The sequence below is a fragment of the Pelodiscus sinensis genome, chromosome 2 (assembly GCF_052426305.1).
Source record: "Pelodiscus sinensis isolate ZL-2025 chromosome 2, ASM5242630v1, whole genome shotgun sequence".
NCBI lineage: Eukaryota > Metazoa > Chordata > Testudines > Trionychidae > Pelodiscus > Pelodiscus sinensis.
In genome coordinates this window covers 189,660,258-189,681,561 of record NC_143053.1, presented here as the reverse complement: position 1 = coordinate 189,681,561, position 21,304 = coordinate 189,660,258, and the positions used below count along the sequence as shown (strand labels likewise).

General features: G+C 41.6%; 1 protein-coding gene across 10 annotated transcripts in view; it reads right to left on the bottom strand.

The window, feature by feature from the left end:
- The window catches only part of SLC4A7 (solute carrier family 4 member 7), a 203,775-nt gene that overhangs the window by 21,803 nt on the left and 160,668 nt on the right, over positions 1–21,304 (bottom strand). For all 10 annotated transcript variants that reach the window (XM_075921993.2, XM_075921992.2, XM_075921990.2 and 7 more), the window contains 6 exons: positions 18,314–18,460; positions 13,697–13,800; positions 11,827–12,001; positions 9,292–9,425; positions 6,446–6,691; positions 2,533–2,638 (listed from right to left, as the gene is read on the bottom strand). In XM_075921993.2, the coding sequence (XP_075778108.1) occupies positions 2,533–2,638; positions 6,446–6,691; positions 9,292–9,425; positions 11,827–12,001; positions 13,697–13,800; positions 18,314–18,460 (912 nt within the window). The remainder of the gene's footprint in view (positions 1–2,532; positions 2,639–6,445; positions 6,692–9,291; positions 9,426–11,826; positions 12,002–13,696; positions 13,801–18,313; positions 18,461–21,304) is intronic.

Here is a 21,304-nt window from a genome sequence, read left to right as displayed (position 1 = left end):
AAATGCTTTTCTACTTAGAAGAGATCTACTTTTAAAACTAAAAAGCTGTAATGTGACATATGTTAAAGCTGAAATGTATTTTATTAGAAGAAAGAATGTTGCTATTTAATTCAATAAATTAAATCCATCATCAACTAGCCTAATTGTTGTGAAAATGTGTTTGGTTCTTAAGAGGAGGTTATTTCCTCAGCTAAGTTGTGTAAAGGAAAAAATAAATCTGCAAGCAAAACAGAAACCAGCTGTACAGAACAGACACATAATATCAGTTAAAATTTAAAGTTGATTTTTTTTTTACAATCCACTAAGGATATTGCAGTAGTGTGTCCTGTAGCCTGGGTCAAGGAACAGAGTTCTATTGTACTAAGTACTGTACAAAAATACCTAACAAAATGAGTGCAGTAGCTGCTCCACAGAGCTTAGAATTTAAGTAACAGAAAAGAAATCAAATGGATACTGACAAGAAGAACACAAGGGAGAAATAACACAATGTCACAGTTGACAGAAATATGTCCATAATGTAAGACTTTTAATAGGATTTATCAAACCATTCAAATAATAAATAATGAACTAATTTAAATTGTGTAACTTAAAACTGGCAAAGTGTCAAACTTTGTGACTTCTCTGTGGATCTGGGAAGATTACCAGTATCTGGGAAAGAGAAATGTGCCATCTGGCTAGGAAGTTTAAGTCTGGAAGAGTGTGCTCCTGAAAAGGTTCATCACAGATTTGTAAAGATAAGGCAAGCATAATAGCACACAAGAAAACTATCAGGAAGGGAAGGGTTCAGGGAGCATTAGGTTTATGCAGTGCAAGATACACCCAACCTTCATCCCCAATGCAAGCCTTTGTCCACCAGTGCCACAATTGCTCAGACTTTAAAACAGGGGTAGGTGCTCCAACCTCTCCACCGTTCCTCCCCCTCCCCCTTGCCATGGGACTGGAACACACAAAATCTACTAGCTGAGCTCCCCTACACTCTGGTGTGCAAGGAGAATGTGTGTGTGGGGAGTGTCTTTCTCCTCAGTCGCTCCACACCAGTAAGGTTGGGAGGGTTTTTGGTTGGTTGGGGTTTCTTTGCTTCTCACTTGTGTGCAGCTCCTGAATGATTTTTCTCTGAGTCAGCGGCCCCGACCTCAAAAAAGATTCACCACCCCTGTTTTAGAGAAATTAGCACAGTTGACAACAATTTTTCTTCTTAAATAGCTTGCATCTAACCTCTGTGAGGTTAGTCTCATTTTGAAATATTAGTGTAGCACTATGGTATCTTTCTACTCAGCCACAGAAATACTGAAAACTACCCAGACATTTTCAGTACTGAAATTAAATCATTTCGCATCTTCCTTCCAACTCCAATTCTTTTTCCCTTTCTAATCTTCCTTTCTCCAACGCTCAGGTTAATGCAGCTACTTCATGTTTCCTTTCCCCTTTGTAGCAGGTTTCCCCAAGTTCCATACTGTAATTAGCAATTTAAAATACATATTTGTATTATCCCAGTCTAGCATTAAAAGTATCTTAATTTTCTTATCCCTTCTGCTGAATTTAAGCTCACATTTCTTTCTTTACTCAGGTCATGCTTAGATACTGTAACTTTTCATTTTACTGCTCTTCCTTCAATATATGCATTGTCCAAAAAAATCCTACAAATGTAATGAATTCAAGGGTTTTTTTAAGTGCAAAGTCTATACTGAAGTTTTCTACATAGACTAATGATCCCAACATTTGAGGGAGGTAGAGACCACACACCAAATGCACTCAACATATGTTCCTAAAGTTGGAGAAGTTGGGAAGCAAATCTTGAATTGTTAATTTTGTTTCTAACCTAGACTAAAGGTGTCTGGGGAGGATCAGAGAGAAATGTCAGAGTTATTATTTAGCAACCAAGACAAACTTTCTAATACTACACCTTTTAAACAGGTATTTAGTTTTGGTCCTAGTACAGAGTATTGCAAATTGACGACTTAGTTTTAGATCTTCCTCACTTCCAAACCAAAAGATACTCAAATATACTGTATACAATTTTCAGGCCCTAATTTAGCAAAGCACTTAAATACCTGCTTAACTTTACATATGTATTTAAGTGCAGCTAAGTCTATAAGTCTTAAACACACACACACACACACACAAATCTTTTGCTGAATTGAGGCCTCTTATCTTCCTAAAAATGAATGTTTCTCTAATAGAATAGTAACACAGAAAAAAAAAAACCCTACCAATTAATACCAAAACAATTACCAAGCCTCTGAAAGAATTTGGCCCTGCCGGCCAAATACAGAGATATAAAAGGATAAATATTTAAGATTTGGATCAAGCCCTTATTGTGAAATTATGAATTATTGGCATGGAACAGAACACTAAAAAAGGCATTCACCAATTCAACAGAGAGAAAGTTTTCTTTCATTTTTTTCAATAGTCCGATAGTGTTCTAAAAGTGCTTTGTAAATACCGAATTCTAAAGAAGCTTGATAGAGGTTCAACTGAGGATGAAACATATGAAAAATAAGTGACAGTGTTTTAATCTTTTGAGTTACTCACAGAAACTGTGAGGTTAGACCATGTTATAGTATCCACTGATGTATTGGTCTTCCGCCACATCTGTAAAGTTTCATTGCTAGGGTTCTGAGGTTCAGAACACACACATCTGAAAAGTAAAATTAAGTATCAGTAAAGAGCGTTTCTTTCTTGTTTCAGTTTGCTTTTGAATTTTTAAACTCATAACACAGTATTGCAATTCCAAGAAATTCAAATGGGTATAACAATTTTATCCCAAACTAATACATAAAGATGACAGAATATGAGGCTCCTCTTACATGCAGTACAATATGTGATATAATAGAGTGGCTTTATTAAAAAGAACTATTAGAAATATTTTCTGAGGAGTTCCAGGAAAAATTCTTCTATTTATTTTCCCCTCAGATTCCAACACATTTAATACCTTCAAAACTGCATGCAGCAGAGGTCTCTCTCCATAAACACAGAGCCAGTACCTATCAAAAAATTCCTTATAAAAGGAATACCATGAACGTGAGGGGAAGAAATTACATTTATTTCTATAACGTGGTGCCTATTGCAATGAATATGAATATAACTGAATCTTTGACAAAAAAAATTCTCTCCCATCTGGTTTATACTATACATTTGACAGGCTTTGAGTAGAGACAGATTCACTTTTTAACCTGTTCAATCATTAAGTTTGACCCTAGTTATACAAATTAGGACATCAGAGCACTCAAAGAAAATGATAGTTGAAATATTCAGGTTGACACTGTCTCTTTAACATAATTAAACTATGATGCCATTAACCTGAATTTTATGCTTAAATTGCACTTTACATTAGCAAATTTGTTTGCAAATGAAATGCATTTTGGGATACTGGCATTCCATAATTGAACCTACTCGTGTTGCTACTATGGGTTTTAATGGGGTGGGCAGGAAATAAAGACAAGCACGTTATTTCAAATAACCAGAGAGAAGCAAAAAGAGTTGAACTATTTGATAGGCTTAGAGGAATAGTGTTCTAATGAACCTGAGCCTGAAAAATCAAACATAACAAGTAAAAATACATCTTGTGATTGCCTCTGAAGATAGACAGTTAAAAAAGTATGCAAAAGTAAAAAAAATAAATCATCCTTTAGTCTGTATAATTATTTGCATTTTTGAAAACTTAACAGTACAAAACATTTCAGTTGTCAAAAACACTCTCATTAATATGCATATTTTATTTTAAGGTTTTAAGATTTACTACAACAAAACAATTGATTTTTACATAGCAAAACAAATTGCTCTTCAGTTAGTGGAGATGTACATCAATTTAACTATTGTGACTGACGTAATAGAGCAGGACTTGGCCTACCATGTTTAAACACATAGGCTACGTCTACATTGGCCCCTTTTCCGGAAGGGGCATGGTAATTTTTGAAATCGCAATAGGGAAATGCGCGGGGGATTTAAATATCCCCCGCGGCATTTAAATAAAAATGTCCGCCGCTTTTTTCCGGCTTTTAGAAAAGCCGGAAAAGAGCGTCTACACTGGCCCCGATCCTCCGGAAAAAGCGCCCTTTTCCGGTGGATCTTATTCCTACTTCAAAGTAGGAATAAGATCCTCCGGAAAAGGGCTTTTTTTCCGGAGGATCGGGGCCAGTGTAGACGCTCTTTTCCGGCTTTTCTAAAAGCCGGAAAAAAGCGGTGGACATTTTTATTTAAATGCCGCGGGGGATATTTAAATCCCCCGCGCATTTCCCTATTGCGATTTCAAAAATTACCATGCCCCTTCCGGAAAAGGGGCCAATGTAGACGAGCCCTTAGGCTGTGTCTACACTGGGCCACTTATTCCAGAAAATCAGCCGCTTTTCTGGAATAAACTGCGAGCTGTCTACACTGGCCCTTGAATTTCCGGAAAAGCAACGATACTCTACTGTACAAAATCAGCCGCTATTCCGGAAAAACTATTCTGCTCCCGCTGGGGCATAAGTCCTTATTCCGGAACACTGTTCTGGAAAAGGGTCAGTGTAGACAGCCCAGTAGTCTTTTCCGGAAAAAAGCCCCGATCGCGAAAATGGCGATCGGGGCTCTTTTCCGGAAAAGCACGTCTACATTGGCCACAGACGCTTTTCCAGAAAAAGGGCTTTTCCGGAAAAGCAGCCTGCCAATGTAGACGGTCCTTTTCCAGAAAAACTGAAAACAGAATAGTATTCCGTTTTAAGCATTTCCAGAAATTCATGCCAGTGTAGACACAGCCTACGGTAGAGATTATGTGTTATTTATACCATGCCTACCATGTCTTCCCAAAGCTGCAATTTCATGTCTATGTTCAAGACACAAAAATTTGTACACATTAATTTACACTTGCATTTATATATTCATTAATTTTGCTAACAGTCTGTGAGGCAGGGGTCAGCAATGTATGGCTCAGTAGGGAGCCAGTTATGGCTTTTTTGGAGCTCCAGCTCAGTCCTCTTATCTCCCCCCACAGCAGGGAGCCAATGCTGGTGCTACAGCCTTACGGCCCCCCACAAGATTGGAACGCCAGCACCGGCTTTCTGTGGCGGGTCCAGAGGGAGAAAGCCTCAACCCTCACTGCCGGATCCGACATATGAGGAACAAGTGGAACCAAAAATAACTCCATGCGCTGCCATTTTTATTACCCTGGCTGGGGAATCAGCCTCGAAGGGATGCACTTCCTGGAGGCTTCCCCTTTGCCCCTATCGGCCAGAATCTGGCAAATAGGAGCAATGGGAGGCTGTTACACAGTGCCAGTGACGCAATGCGAAAGCAAGTGCCCCCCCATCCACTCGTGCCCAGATACCGCATCCCCACTGCCCTCACTCATCCCCCCAGCGAGACACCATACTTCCAGCCCACTTCTGCCCTCTCCAGCCAGACACTGCTCCCAGCCTGTTCCTGTACCCTGTCTTCCACCCAGACCTCTGCACCCCTCCTCCTGCCCAGATCTTGCACCCCCATCCCTATCACAGTCACCTGCAGCCCTGTCCCACACACCTAACCCCTCATTTTTGGCCTCATCCCAGAGCCTAGAGGGGTCAAAAAAATCCACTAAGCTTGGAACCCCAGAAGAGTAAATCTGTCCTGAGACCTTGAACCTTAGTTCTTTCTGCCCCTGCCCCAACCAAGTGCTTCTCACTTGTGTAATCTCTGACTGGTTTCTGTGGGTAGGTGGCCCCCAACCCAAAAGAGGTTCCCCACTCCTGCCATAAACAAAGACAACGTGGAAACCTTTTGTGCTGGACATAAAATGTTACTTTATTTAAAAATGAAGCCTGACCAACCAGCCCCCATCTGGCCGCAGCATCATGACACTTCTGCCCCCCTCTCCACACCAATACTGACCCCATCATACATCTGAACCCCCTGCCCAGAGGCACTCAAATCTCCACAATCCCAAATTCCTGCACCCCCACATTCCCAGTCACTTAGCACGCCAGCACCTCCCACACATCCCAACCTTTTTCCCTGAGTCCATCATACACCCACACCTCCTGCCATGGGCCCCTCATACATCCTGAGCTCCCCTACATCCCAAAACACCTGCCCTGAGCCGATCATACATGCCAACTCAAATTCCTGCACCCCTATATCCCCAACCTCCTGCCAAAAGATTGAAAGAAGAAAGCCTGAATGCATGCATGAAGCTGGATTTGACCAGATATGATGTAAACTTCAGAGAAATTGCAAAAAGATGCAGCAGCAGAAGTCTCATTAAATAAAGTCTGTGAGTACATTTCATTTATACTATTATTAATCATTATGTCAATTAATAATATTAAGTTGTATATTTTCAGTCATGCAAATGGGAATTCTTATACGTCTCTTTGTTGACCACTTATTTTAAATTTTGATGTAGTTTGGCTCTTTGGCTTGAAAAGGTTGCCGACCCCTGCTGTAAGGTGTTCCATTGGTAATAACCTGCTGTAAAAAACCTGACACTTACGAATATAAAGTCAATTTATCCAGGTCGCTATGCATATTGAAAGCATATACTTCTCCCAAATGAAAAAGCTTTTCCAATGCTTCATAGATAAATATGATGCAAATGAGTGCTGCAAAAGCCTCCTCAGTAAATCGAGTGATGTAACAAACAAGGCTGCTTGCATCAGTTGCTACTAATACTATGCATAAAAATGCAGTCCATAGACCAATGCTGGTTCGCAAGGAGAGATAGGAAAGCCCATAATCCCTGTTTGGGAAAAAAAGAAATAAAACTTTAAGGCTGCCTGAAACAGTAAACAATTACATCCTGAAAAAAAAGGGTAAGGCATAAATTTTGGTTCCTGCACTTTACACTCTTGCTGCTTCCTTTTCCTGACTTCAGGGCAGTCTATTTGATGAAGAAGCAGAAAAGAGACTGTCCCCTACTCTTTTCATCATCCTAGATATGGGAGCTGCTACTATGAAGAGGGGTTGCTGGGATCCAACGAGCAGCTATGCAAGTTGAGGACATATGAATGCCCTCTCTACCCTAAAGGGTGTGAGGTATATTTTAAGGCATTCTACCTTTTTATAGTTCCCTGCTAGGGCCAAAGTCACTACTGCAGTTCAGCAGAAAGGTCTAGTAATTCTCTATTGAACTAGGGTCGGACTCTTTCTGACACAGGACTGGAACTCTGGTTTCACTGCTAAAATGAACCAGTGCCCTACATCAGCAGTTCCAAATGGGGATGTAATAGTGTAGCTGATTAACCCTTAAGCAAAAGCTTACAGGTTAACGCTATAGACTATACGCATTCCCTTTTCCAGTAATTTTTTTTAGCAGGCTGGCCCAGCTCAGACCTGGTTTGTGCCAGGTCCAGGACCTATCCCCACTGCAGCCCTGCATTTAAAGTGTATTGGGGGCAGGCAGCCCAGCTCAGTTCCAGCTTGTACTGGGACCAGGAGCTTAGACAGACCCCCTTCCCCTCTCCGACAGGGGCTGCTGCCACCCCGCGCTGCTGCCTCTGATACAGAGACAGCAGTGTGGAGTGGCAGGGGGCTCCTCGGGCATGGGGCCAGATTACACTGGCTGCCGGCCCCACCTCTAGGGACTACAGAATAGTCGAATAACTGATAAGAATTCATGAGATTGACTATTCATTTAACTGATGTTTAACATCCCTAGTTCGCAACTGCCAGTCCGCAGCCCGCTGCCGGGCCACAAACGGCTGGTTGCTAGGTCGCGGTGGCTGTCGGAGCTCAAGCTGGCTATTCTTGACAGCTCACCTCTGGCAGCCATGGTGGTTCAGGCAGCGGCAGCAGGAGGCTCTTTCCTCTCCACTTGGGGAGAAAGAGGTTGCAAAGAAGGCAGGAGGTGCACGTGGCAGCTTTTGCCAGCAGAGGCAGGATGAGCCTCCCCAGGGCTCTGCTTTCTACCCCCTGCTCATGCAGCCACCTTTGTCAATGGCAGCACTGGGGCTGAGGTGGCGGCAGCAGAGCAGGAGGCGACTCTCCCTTCCTCCTCCTTCCCCCCATAACGGAATCCGGCCTGGGCTCTGCACTCTTCCCCTTCCTCCCACCCATGAGGGCGCAAGATATGCTTGGGGAAGGAGGAGGTCGCACAAAGGAGGAGGGCCGCTCTCCCTGCCCGTGTGCCAGTAACGGCCATAATCCTTAGAGGGGGCAGCCTCGCTCTGGTGAGTGAGGGGGTGGGGTAGGTGCAAAGGGGTGATGGGTGAGGATATGGTGGGGTCACGGGCAAGAGGGTGTCGGTATGGACTCCAGGGGTCAGAGATTAAAGGTCAAAGGGCATGGGGTGTAGGAGTGCAGGGCAAAGAGTATTAGGCACCGGGGGGGAGGGGGGGCCAAGGGGCTGGGTTGGGGCTAGGTGTAATGGTAACATTTTATTTGTGTATCTGCATGTTCATCTGCATAATGAATATGCAAAATATGCAAATAAAAAGTTACTAGGCCACCAAGTCTGTGAATGAGTTTGCCAGTCTGCGGCATAAAAAAGGTTGGAAACTACTGCCCTACATCACAGTGACACGGAGCTTCTTTAAATCCTCCAAGTCCTGTTTTTTTGCTGTAGCAGCAGAATACTAGGGCCTTTGGTCACTATATGGTGGAATCTAATAGCTAAAAGTCAAAACTAAGATCTAAAGTCTTATGTGTTCTTTCATAATTTGATGTTTGGGAGGAACTGTAATCTATGTATCCAAACTGTTCTAGAAGAGCCAAAAGAAAACTAATGCTTTCAAACACTATAGCTGAAAGTGAACAATAACTAATACTGATACAGATGCACCCTCAAGGAAATATAAAAACAATACAATATGAAACTTCCACAAGGAAGTAGGGATACTCCTTTTTTCTTTCAGCTAGACATGATCATAATTTTTAAACATACAAGTAGTTTTAAAAAAATTGTATTTTCTAATCTGATATAGACTACATATCAAATTATTTATAATTCCAAAAGTAAGATTCAATCTATTTAAATTTGTAGCCTGAGAGACAGGATAGAAACAGTATCTGGAGCTAGATAACACTGAAGGCAAGAATTCAAGGTTTAGATTTGTGGTCAATTCAGGACTATGGTTCAAGCTGACATTTGACACTGACAAAGTCTTGTGGACTATTCTTGCAAAGCGATGGTCACATCTAAACCAGAGCTAAAAGGCAGATATCCTTTGACTTTCAATCCAATCCAAAGCAAAGTCACACCTGAGAATTAAAATGCAGCCTACCTAAAATGTACAAGTGGTCTGGTTTCAGGTTTCCACTTTCACCTACTACAAATCTACCAGAACACTGAGTTATCCTTAAGTTCAGAAAATGTATCCAGTCAATGTAAATATTACTTACTTGCAGAATTTAAATAATATTTTTTCAAATACTAGAACTGGTCCGGTGCTTCCCAGTATTGTAAGAGGTTGCCCAGCAAACAGGGAATAGGCAATCCCAGTTAATGAGGCTCCAAAGAGAGACTCTATTGCACTCTGTTTGGAGGGGAAAAAATGATGTAACACATTGCATTTATGGTTATCATTTATCATCATGTTTGCATACATATGATTTTAATAATACATCACCAACTTTGAAATAAAATTAGGAATGGAAACAGTAAAACCAATATTGATATTGATCCTTTATACGTATAAGAGTAACTTTTAACACGACACTGAAATAACAGTATCACGGTCAAAAGATCTGAACAAAGTAAAACTATCCAAACTCATATGAATAGGTTAATCATTCTGAAGGATAAGGAGGAAAGAATACACCAACAATTTAACAAACACAAGTGTCTATCAAAATGTGGTTAACAGAAAAAAAAAACCCTATCTTTTTCTCTGTAAGAAAGGAGATATTGCAGCATACCTGTACCAAAACTTGATACAGTGTGCTATATCAAACCTGCACCAGTCAAACCAAGCATTACAAATGAAAAAAAAAACCCATGACTGGGTATTACTGAACAGTAATGGTTTACGTATACATGACAATAAAAAGATGGAATAGTAAGCCAACATCCCAGCTGGTAATGCATTTCTCTTTATTAGAAGAAAATGTGGTTTTGCCTTTGAATAATATGCTTTACTAAAACACTTTTCACTTAAAAATAAAAAGTTATAAACCACTATAAAAGACAGGGGAAAGCAGAGCTTTGGATCTAAAACACTGTTGAAGTTTTTAAAAATTACCTATGCCAGTAAAAAAAACAAAACAAAACAAAACCCATAAAAAGACATGAGTTTGACAACAGTGTTGTTGAATTGCGGTTTTTAAAAAATTGCTCTTCTGTAATTATTAATGCCAGAGAAAGCTAGAACTAACCAAACACAACCCTGGGCTGTGATTTGCTGAATTTGAGCAATAAATTTCATATGCTACACATAAAAACTATTGTTCAAGTGTTACCTCAAACTAGTATTTTAATTCAGTCAATGCATTAACTTTCGGCTCTGAATCAGGATGGTGGCAGGGACAGGGAGTACTGTGAAAGTGACGTTCTCTGGGAACGTGAGGGAGAGGTTTCAACACAAACTTTGTACCTTACAAAGTCAGCTACTGTGCTTCAACATATGAATACAGTAACTAATTTATTATATTCATTGATGCACACCAAAGTATCTGAAGGCAGGAACAAGCCCACAAATAATCCCAGACAGCTAAAAAAAAGAAGGTATTTTAAATCAATCTTAAAAAGGAGAACATTTTCAAAAAATTATGCATATGAAGTACATGTACAACCCATGTTAAATGTTATGCCAACTGCCTGAAAACATACTTTCTAAATGTGGAGAATAAAAATATGGCACAGTACAATAATGTACTTTATTTCTGAAACAGTTTTTGTACCAGCCAACAGCTTGTTAAAATTCTCATGTTAATAAGCAAGTATTCATGCTACAGGCCTTTTTTACAAAAAATAAAGTCCAGTTAAACATGTTCTAGTGTAAAAAAATTACTACAATTGAAGTCTGAATGTCTGCTCTGAAAAGGAGGAGGATTTTTGGAAATTTCAATACAAGTATAAATCAAAATCCTGATATTTTAAAGGAGACATTTCAATACATCCATATATTTTCCCTAAAATAAAAAAAGTCATTTTCACAACAAATTTAAAAATAGAAAATACACTTCATACATTATTTTAATTAACAGTTATTAGCTAACTGCCACTGAAACACTGACATTATACAATAGTGGATGTGACTATTTCTGCCATTTCTGAAAACTGAAAAACCCCAGTAAGTAATTTAGTTAGAACAGCTGTAGTTTGCATACGATCCAGTGTGGCATTACCAAAATTAAAAAGATATTTCTCTATAGCTAAATGTATTAAGGTTTACAATGAAGAGTATTTTCTGTTTATAAATCTTGGTCATCTCCTCTTATTAAGATTATAAAGTAGTACATAATTAGTGAAGAGACATTTATATTTCGTCCATTGTTTAAAAACACAATTCTGCTTCCTCTGCAATGCATCATAAGCATTATCATCCACTCAGGCCTACTACTCAAGGCCATTAATCTTTGTTAGCTATCCACCTTGAGCCTCTGATTTATCCTAAGTAGGTGTACTGGGATGGTGCAGCTTTAGCACTTACGTTTGAGCCAATTCTATTGGCCCTTTCCAAGAAGGCAATACAATTTCTCTCTCAATTCATGAAGCCATTCACCCAGTAAGGCAGGATAAACATTTTTACCTCAACTGTGCATCTTCTCCTGTTCACATTTTCCACAGCAATTACCTTTTGGGGAATGTCTGCTTTGGGCTAATCAAGTGCCATGGATAAACTCTTCAAATAAAAGTATGAATATATGAGACAAATGCACACAGTCACTTGCCTCTGAAGATCTAAAAGCCTGGCCACTACCATTCTTTGTACTCACTATTCTGCCTTGTGTAGCTTCTCCCAGGAGCCCTCCAAAAGTGATTACAGGAGACATACAGGCACAGTATAGGAAAAGAATCGAGGCCAGGCACTGCAGGCTTAATGCATCCTTGAAGTCACTCAAGAAAAAAGGTGCTTTCCTTTTGATGTCAAGTATCAAACCACCAAAAAGCCTAAATAGGTGAGATGAAACTCGTCAAACTGTACACTAAAGGATTCTAGCTAGTTTTAAACCATGGGCTACACAAGACTGCTAGCGCCGATTGCCAGCATAATGTTAACAATTTCACAATCCAATTTAAAATGCAACACAGATGAAACGTAAACTAATTTAGTCAATTTCAATTCAGTAACTTTAGAAAAATTATGCGGCTTATACTTAACCATATATTTTAAAATTCTGGCTAGCTATTTTGCATATAGTGGGCTAGACACTGAAAAGATCCTAGCAAATCATTCTGTCCCAATGCTTTAAGACGCCCACATCTGAACGCAGTGGTTATCAAAACATTTAAGCACAAAAAGAACATTTACAATCCATCTTCTAGGAACACTGCATTTCTACATTCCAATGTCTTAATGAAAATTCTCAGGGTTCTTGTAAGTAGTTTTAGTTTCTCTTTTTCTTAGCCAAATTCTCTCTCTATAGAAATTATTTATGAAGTTAAGAAACCCATCTACTGTCTTTGATAAAGAGGGGCTGTGTTTATTGAGGTGCTTTGTAAAGGAAGTAACAGAAAAAAAATCAATGCAGGTAGTACAATCAATTCATATGAACAAAATACAAGTAGAAACTGCAAATATTTGTGAAGGTGCCTAGAAAGTCACAAGTTTCTTATACAAAATACTATTCAGGATCAAATATCCACAAATGATGCAGTTTGCTGTAAACAATAAAGGGGCTATTACCAACACAACAAAAAATAAAATTATTTTTTCAGAAAAGAATATTGTCATATGCAGATTAGTTCAGTTTTGCTCCCAGTATTGACAGCGTCATTTAGCTCCCAGTATTGACAGCGTCATTTCACTTTCCAAGAAATGAGTATAAGACATGATACTGCAGCTAAATAAAACAAAGCCAGTTCATATGGTGACAGATTTGCTTTGGAAAATTATCACTACATTCATGATGTTAAAAATGTATTTGCCTGTGGGGTATTAACTCTTGAACCTCTACAGTTCTTATTCAGCTGATCAAAACCTGCAATAAAATTTTAGTGAAGAATTAAGATTGGTTAAGCTTTGTCAGCTGTTTTCCTAATTTGCAGGCAATCCAAAGTTTTAGGATATGAGTTTACTAAAATTATCAAACAAGCAATGCAACTCATCTACAAGAATGTTCTTTGATTTTTTTTGCATGTCTAAAATTCACTACATTGCCCATATTACATCGCTCTTTAGAAGTTGTAAATCTTGTTATATGACATTGCATCTAAAGCCTGACATCTTAAAATTTCTTCTGTGGGCTCTACAAAAGATATTAGACATTGATTTGTACCTATGCAATATTTTGAATATCTAGCCCAATATAAACAATTTCCAAATTGCTTTACACTCATGATAAATGCAAGCTTTATAATAGTTTCAAACTCAAAAATGTATTTTGAAAATTTAGTTAGTTAAAGTAGGCATCCTCATAGCATGAACTCCTTCACAAGTGTATTGAGGAATATTGCCACAGGGTTGATAATGCTTTAAGCAGGACAACAATCATAGGCAAGAACCAATCATTTGAAAGGAGAAAGGATGTGTTTTACCATGAATTTAAAAGATTTAAATGTATGATTCTATAAAATGGTAATCAGTATTCATTATTATCGTACATATTTCTTTGTGATGACTACTATTTAGTTAAGCAAACCCACCTTCCAGTCCTTTTTAGCTCAGGTCCAGCATGATGGCTCTCCTGTTCGAGAGTCTCTCCAGTAGAAGTAGATCCATTTGGAAATTTAGGTATCTTTCTTTTCTCCTATAGAAGGAAAATGCATAAAATATTTTACTGTAGGGTCACCTTTTATTAAAAAGCCTCAATTCCTGGAAAGTTTGTGAAGGCCCAATATTTCCAAAATAAAATATTTTAATACAAGGCTTTGATAAACATTTACCATATAAATGTACAACATGATATCGAAGTGTAAGAATTCTCTCTACATACCACAAATGGATGATACTTGTAAATAAAGATCTATTCAGGTATTGCTATCTATGAACACAAAATCTCCTAGACCACATTGCTTCTCAGGAGTTGATTTAAAGCTCAATTAACAATATATTTTAATGGCAAGATTTAATTATCATACCTGAAACATGTATATCTAAAAATGATTATATATTGATTACATATATATGACATCATGCGCATGCAAACACAGTAACGTAAACACAAGCGCACCCCGCCCCCAACCACTTTATGTACACAAGTTTTTTGGTTTTTTTAAATATGGAAATATAAAAAGTTTGCTTCTTGTACACAGCAAAGTCCATCAATAGCACACGGATACCACAGGCTTCCTTTATCTAACTCACATCATCAACTCACCCACTTTTATTTTGAAACCAACACCAAGACTGCAACAAGCCTAAGGCTTTAACTTTGTATTACTTGATGAATAACATACATCTCCCTGCTTTTAAATTTCTCCTTCTCTTTAAACCTCTCTTAGGCTGTGTCTAGACTACATCCCTCTTTTGACAGAGGGATGTAAATTAGACACTTCAAAAGTGCCAATGAAGTGGGTATTTAAATATCCCACACTTCAACTGCATAATCGCATCATGGTGCTTTTTCAAAAAAGCACCATTTTGAAAGTAAAAAAAGTCTAGACGTGGTTCTTTCAAAAACGGCAGGTTTTTTCAAAAGATCCTGTAACCCTCTAATCCCCACTTCATTTGCACTTTCTAAGTGTCTAAAAGAGGGATGTAGTGTCTGTCGCGGGATATAGTCTAGACACTGCCTAAGACTGTTATTGCCCGACAGACAGAGAAGAAATCAGAAGGGAACACCATCTACCGGAAGGCATGAGATGCGTAATCCTAGGGATTGGGGTTCCACAACCACCACCCCCAAAAGAAGAAGATGGGTGGTGGTGGTTGGGGACTCCCTCCTAAGAGGGACTCAGTCATCCATCTGCCGTCCAGACCTGAAATTTCGAGAAGCGTGCTGCTTACTGGGAGCTCGCATTCAGGACGTGACCGAGAGTCTTCCGAAAGTGATTAAACCTTTGGATTGCTACCCCTTCCTGCTTCTCCAGGTAGGAACTAACGATATGGCCAAGAATGACCTTGAGCAGGTGACAGCAGATTATGTAGTGCTAGGAAGAAAGATCAAGGAATTTGAAGTGCAAGTGGTGTTCTCGTCCATCCTTCCAGTTGAAGAAAAAGATCCACTTAGGAATCATCAAATTGAGGAAGTATATGCGTGATTGCGCAGGTGGTGTCGGAGAGAGGGCATTGGTTTCTTCGACTATGGGACTCTGTTCCGGGCACAAGGATTGTTAGGAAGAGATGGGATCCTCCTAACCAAGAGAGGAAAAAGCATCTTCGCGGGCAGGCTTGCAAACCTAGTGAGGAGGGCTTTAAACTAGGTTCGTTGGGGGATGGCGACCAAAGCCCTAAGATAAGTGAGGAAGTCGGACCCCGAAAAGAATCACAAGGAGGAACGAGCAACAAGGAAGGATCCCTGATTAGGATGGAGAAGGTAAGCTGATCAACTGATTACCTAAGCTGTTTGTACACAAATGTAAGAAGCCTGGGAAATAAACAGGAAGAATTAGAAGCCGTGGCCCAGTCGAAGAACTATGATTTCATTGGAATAATGGAGGCTTGGTGGGATGACTTGCATCACTGGAGCACTGTCATGGAAGAGTATAAACTGTTCAGGAAGAACACGTGGGGGATAAAAGGAGGAGGACTTGCATTGTATGTAAGAAAGCAGTATGACTGCTTGGAGCTCCAGTATTTAGAGGGAGAAAAGACTGTTGAGAGTCTATGGGTTAAAGTTTAGAGGTGGAAGCAACAGGGGTGACGTTGTGGTTGGTGTCTGCTATAGACCGCAGGATCAGGTGGATGAGGCAGAAAAGGCTTTCTTTGGACAACTGAGAGAAGATCCCAGATCCTGATTCTCATGGGGGACTTTAATCACCCTGACATCTCTTGGGAGACCAATACAGCACTACACTGATAATCCAGGAAGTTTTGGAGAATGGTGGGGGTAACTTCTTGGTACAAGTGCTGAAGGAACTGAACAGAGGCCATGCGCAGCTTGACCTGCTGCTCACAAACAGGGAGGAACTAGCAGAGGAAGTAGAGGTGGGTGACAACCTGGGAAGCAGTGATCATGAAATGGGAGATTTCAGGATCCTGACCAAAGGGAGAAAGGACAGTACAAAAATACACACTCTGGCCGTCAGAAAAGCAGACTGACTCCCTCAGAGAACTGATTGGCAGGATTCCCTGGTATGCTTACATCAAGGGAAAAGAGTCCAGGATAGCTAGCAGTATTTTAAAGAAGCCAGCTTTAAAATTAAAGGCACAGGAAGAAACCATCCTGATGCGCAGCAAGAAAAGCAAACATGGTAGGCGACCAGATTGGCTTACCAGGGACATCCTTGGTGAGCTTAAACATAAAAAGGAAGCTTACAAGAAGTAGAAACTACACACCAGTCAACCTCACCTCAGTCACCGGAAAAATCATGGAGGGGATCCTCAAGGAATCCATTTTGAAGCACTTGGAGGAGGGGAAAATAATCAGGAATAGTCAAGATGGGCAAGTCATGCCTGACCAATCTGATAAAGCTTCTATGATGAGGTAACTGGCTCTGTGAATATGGGAAAGTCAGTGGATATGATATACTTGACTGTAGCAAAGCTTTTGAGATGGTCTCCCACAATATTCTTGCCAGCAACTTAAGGGAATATGGATTGGATAAATGGACTGTACGATCGATAGAAAGCTGGCTAGACTGGCGGGCCCAATGGGTAGCGATCAACGGCTCGATGTCAGTTTGGCGGTCAGTTTCTAGCAGAGTGCCCCAAGGATCTGTTCTTGGACTGGTTTTGTTTGTCATCTTTATTAAGGACCTGGATGAGGGGATGGATTGCACCTTCAGCAAGTTCGCAGATGACACTAAGCTAGGGGGAGAGGTAGAAACGCTGGAGGGCAGAGTTAGGGTCCAGAGTGACCTGGACAGATTAGAGGACTGGGCCAAAAGAAATCTGATGAGGTTCAACAAGGACAAGTGTAGAGTCCTGCACTCTTGGGACAGAAGAATCCCAAGCATTGTTACAGGCTAGGGACCGAACGGCTAAGTAGCAGGTATGCAGAAAAGGACCTGGGGATTACAGTAGATGAGAAGCTGGATATAAGTCAATAGTGTGTCCATGTAGCCAAGAAGGCAAATGGCATATTAGGGTGCATTAGGAGGAGCATTGCCAGCACATCTTGAGAAGTGACTATTCCCCTTTATTCGGCTCTGGTGAGGCCACATCTGGAGTACTGTGTCCAGTTCTGGGCCGCCCACTATAGAAAGTATGTGGATGCATTGGAGAGGGTCCAGCGGAGGGCGACCAAAATGATTAGGGGGCTGGAGCACATGACCTATGAGGCGAGACTGAGGGATTTGGGTTTGTTTAGTCTCCAGAAGAGAAGAGTGAGGGCAAATTTGATAGCAGCCTTCAACTTACTGAAGGGAGGTTCAAAAGATGATGGAGAAAGGCTGTTCTCAGTAGTGACGGATGGCAGAACAAGGAGCAATAGTCTCAAGTTTCAGTGGGAGAGGTCTTGGTTGGATATTAGGAAAAACTCTTTCACTAGGAGGGTGGTGAAGCACTGGAATGGGTTACCTCGGGAGGTGGTGGAATCTCCCTAGAGGTTTTTAAGTCTTCGCTTGACAAAGCCCTGGCTGGGTTGATTTAGTAGGGATTGGTCCTGCGTTGGGCAGGGGCCTGGACTTGATGACCTCTTGAGTTCTCTTCCAGCTCTATGATTCTATGATCCTCAGCGTTGGATATCACTAGTCTGCAGTTACTGGAAGGCTGAGATCTAGTACCTACTGGAGACCTCTTTAGTTTCAAGATACTTCCAAAACACGCCCCCTGGCCGTGTACGTCACCGTCCCCCCTTCCTCTCCCGCTGTGGCTCTGAGTGCTGCGCCCCTCAGCCGGACCCCTGCGGGGGAACAAGTGGCGGCAAATGGCCGTTTGGGGTCCATGCTCCCCATGGATGGGAAGCGCGGACCCTAAACGGCCGCTTGCTGCCTCTTGCTCCCCCGCCGGGGCCCAGCTGAGCAGTGCAGAGAGCCACGGTGGAAGAGGAAGAGGGGCGGGTAGCTGACGTACACGGCCAGAGGCATGGCCGTGTACATCAGCGTTACAGACTCATAGACACTGGGCTACTATATATATGATTATATTATAAGTTTTAGCTTGCATTTGGAAACAATTTAGAAACAAGTCACAGACCACAATATTGTAAAAGCTCTTACCTGAGAAGGAACACTTTTTGGTGGCTCAATGCGTATAGATGGATCCCACTCTCCTGGAGGCAGGACAGTCACTTGGTCTAAAAATTCATCAATTCCTGATAACAGATCATTACGATCTTTAGCTTTATAAGCAACATCATGGAAAACCTTTATTGGAAAAAAATACACACACAAATAGAAGATGTATAAAAGCAACACTTCAAAGGGACACTTATGTTAAAAAAAATAGGCAAATTTTCCATGGGTCTCAACTAAGCTTTTACCTGTATACTTGCAATTTTGCACGTAAATGTTCATATAAATGTAACCCACACATCTGCTGGGTGTTGCCTACCGTCCCATGTAGTGGCACTTTAACCACTTACAGGAGAGAAAGAATGAGTTTCCTCTACAGCTGAAAATCAGCTGACTTTTAGCTCAAGCTGTGAAGGCTCATGCACTAAGCTATACAGATTCCAGGTTCAGTTCTGCCCTGTCCGTGTTGCACAAGCACTTTTCAAATATTAACTATGTGGGCAGTTGGTGCATTTTAAACATACACATTTTTTCATGTATGTGTATGAATGCTTTCTTTCATAAGTATGTGCATGCATAAATGAAACTGTGGCTCCAACTATTTTTCAAGTACGCTGAGGGTGTGTTTCCACTACACCCTTATCTCAAAACAAGATAAGCAATTTGAGCTATGCAAATTGCGTAACTTATTTCAAATTAATTTAGAAATAGCTTACTTTGTAATTTGGCACTGTCTACACTACCAAATTTTGAAATAAATCGCTATTTCAAAACGTCCCTTAATCCTCGTGGAACGAGGTTTACGGGAACATGAGAATAGTGTGCCCATTATTTTGAAATATACAGGCAGTCCCCGACTTACGCGGATCCGACTTATGTCGGATCCGCACTTACGAACAGGGCTTTCTCGCCCCGGAGGTCGAGGTGGCGGATTGCTGCCTGCGAGCTCCGGGGCGAGAAAGCCCCGTTCGTAAGCTGCTCCTGGTGCCCCTGGTCTGCTGGAGACCGTCTCCAGCAGACCAGGGGCACCGGGACTGAAGCCGCAGCCGCGGCGGGGTCCCTCGCCTCTGAGACTTTGCCAGAGCAAAGCCTCAGAGGCGCGGAACCCCGCTGTCGCTCTGCTCCCTGTGTCCCTGGGCTGCTGGGGGGGGGGGCAGCTAGTGTGCCCCTCCCCACCCCCCCAGCAGACCAGGCTTTTGTTGTGGACCCTGGGGCAGAGCAGCTGGGGCGCTGCCGATTGGTCCTGCAGCGCCACTCTGGGCACTACTGGACCAACCCGGCAGCACCCCAGCTGCTCTGCCCCAGGTCCTGATTCAGCCGCTGCTGGTCAGTTTCAGCAGTGGCTGAATCAGGACGCCTGGGGCAGAGCAGCTGAGGTGCTGCTGGGTTGGTCCAGTAGCGCCAAGGAGCTAGGAACAGTGCTACTGGAGCAACCCAGCAGCACCCCAGCTGCTTTGCCCCAGGCGTCCCCAAGTCAGCCGCTGCTGAAACTGACCAGCGCTGACTACAGGAAGCCCAAGGCAGAGTTGCTCTGCCCCAGGCTTCCTGGAATCAGCCCGCTGATCAGTTTCAGCTGCAGCTGACTTGGGGTTCTTAAGTTGAATCTGTATGTAAGTCAGAACTGGCGGTCAGTTTCAGCAGCGGCTGAATCTGGACGCCAGTTCCGACTTACATACAGATTCAACTTAAGAACAAAACTACAGTCCCTATCTTGTACGTAACCCGGGGACTGCCTGTATTTTGAAATAATGGGCGTACTGTCAAGATGCGGAATATCTATTTCAGGATATCGGAAGTATTCCGAAAGAGCACTACCATGTAGATGTACCCTTAGCTATGCTATAAACAAAATGGTAATTTAATCAAAACTTCCAAAAAAATCAATCTTTTCTTTACAATAGTTATGCGGATAACTTTTTGCATCTCTCTCTCAGTCTGATGTCTCAATTCAGATTTTACAAAATGATGACAAACCAACAACAGATGAGAAGAGGATTAGAGAAACATACTCCTGAAGGAATTCTGCACTGGTAAATTAAATATTCTGCACCAAAACATTAACAATTCTGCACATATTTTAAATTTCTGCAAAATTCTGCATATTTTGTCTAAATAGCACAATATAATCACACAATTTTCAATTAATTGCTAACAAGTACTTTGAAATAAATTACCAAAATCAAAATCCTGTGATTATATCATTAGTGTTTGTTATATTTTCACAATTAAAAGATGCAAAAATTTGCAAAATGTTTAGCCTTTTAATTTTTTTGGTGCAGAATTCCAACAAGAATACCACAGTTCTCCATGGTGCAATAAGGGTGTGGGCAGACAGAGTGCTTGAGAGCAATCTGGATGCACAGGGTCTCTCTGCAGAATTCTGGGTGCTGGGAGAATGGGACACTACAGAGGAGTCCAGGTGAAGCTAGTTAGGGTTGGGAAGGAGAGTATGGCTAAAGTGAAGCCAATGGGGTTCAGTGGAATAGGGGCCTACATGTGGGGGGCTTAGCTTGGCAGGGTGCAGGTTTGAGTGGTTTGGGGGGGCGGGTTCAGGACACAGGCAGACCCTGATACAGAGTGGCTCTGTGGGGCGGGTTCACTGTACAGGGAGCTACTCCATATGACTGCCCAATCTCTATGTATCTGGACCCCACTGATGAGCCTCATCCTACCCCATATGTGGAACACTGATTCCGTCCTTCCACCTACTCCCAGTGATTTACCTCTCCCCTGGCTGCCTGGTGAGCAAGTACTGGTGTAGATACCCTTTGCTTTCCCACAGCAAACATTTTCTGTAAGGAAGCAAAGGGAATGGGGGGAGGGCAATTTTTCTGCTTCTTTGCAATGGTGCAACGTTTCACCAGGAAATAAAGGACTGCATTGGGAATCACAAACTCCTTAGCTTAATCCAGCGATGGGCAACTGAGGCTAGTGAGTGGGCTGTATGAGTTGTCCTCTTTCATCTCAGTGTGCTGC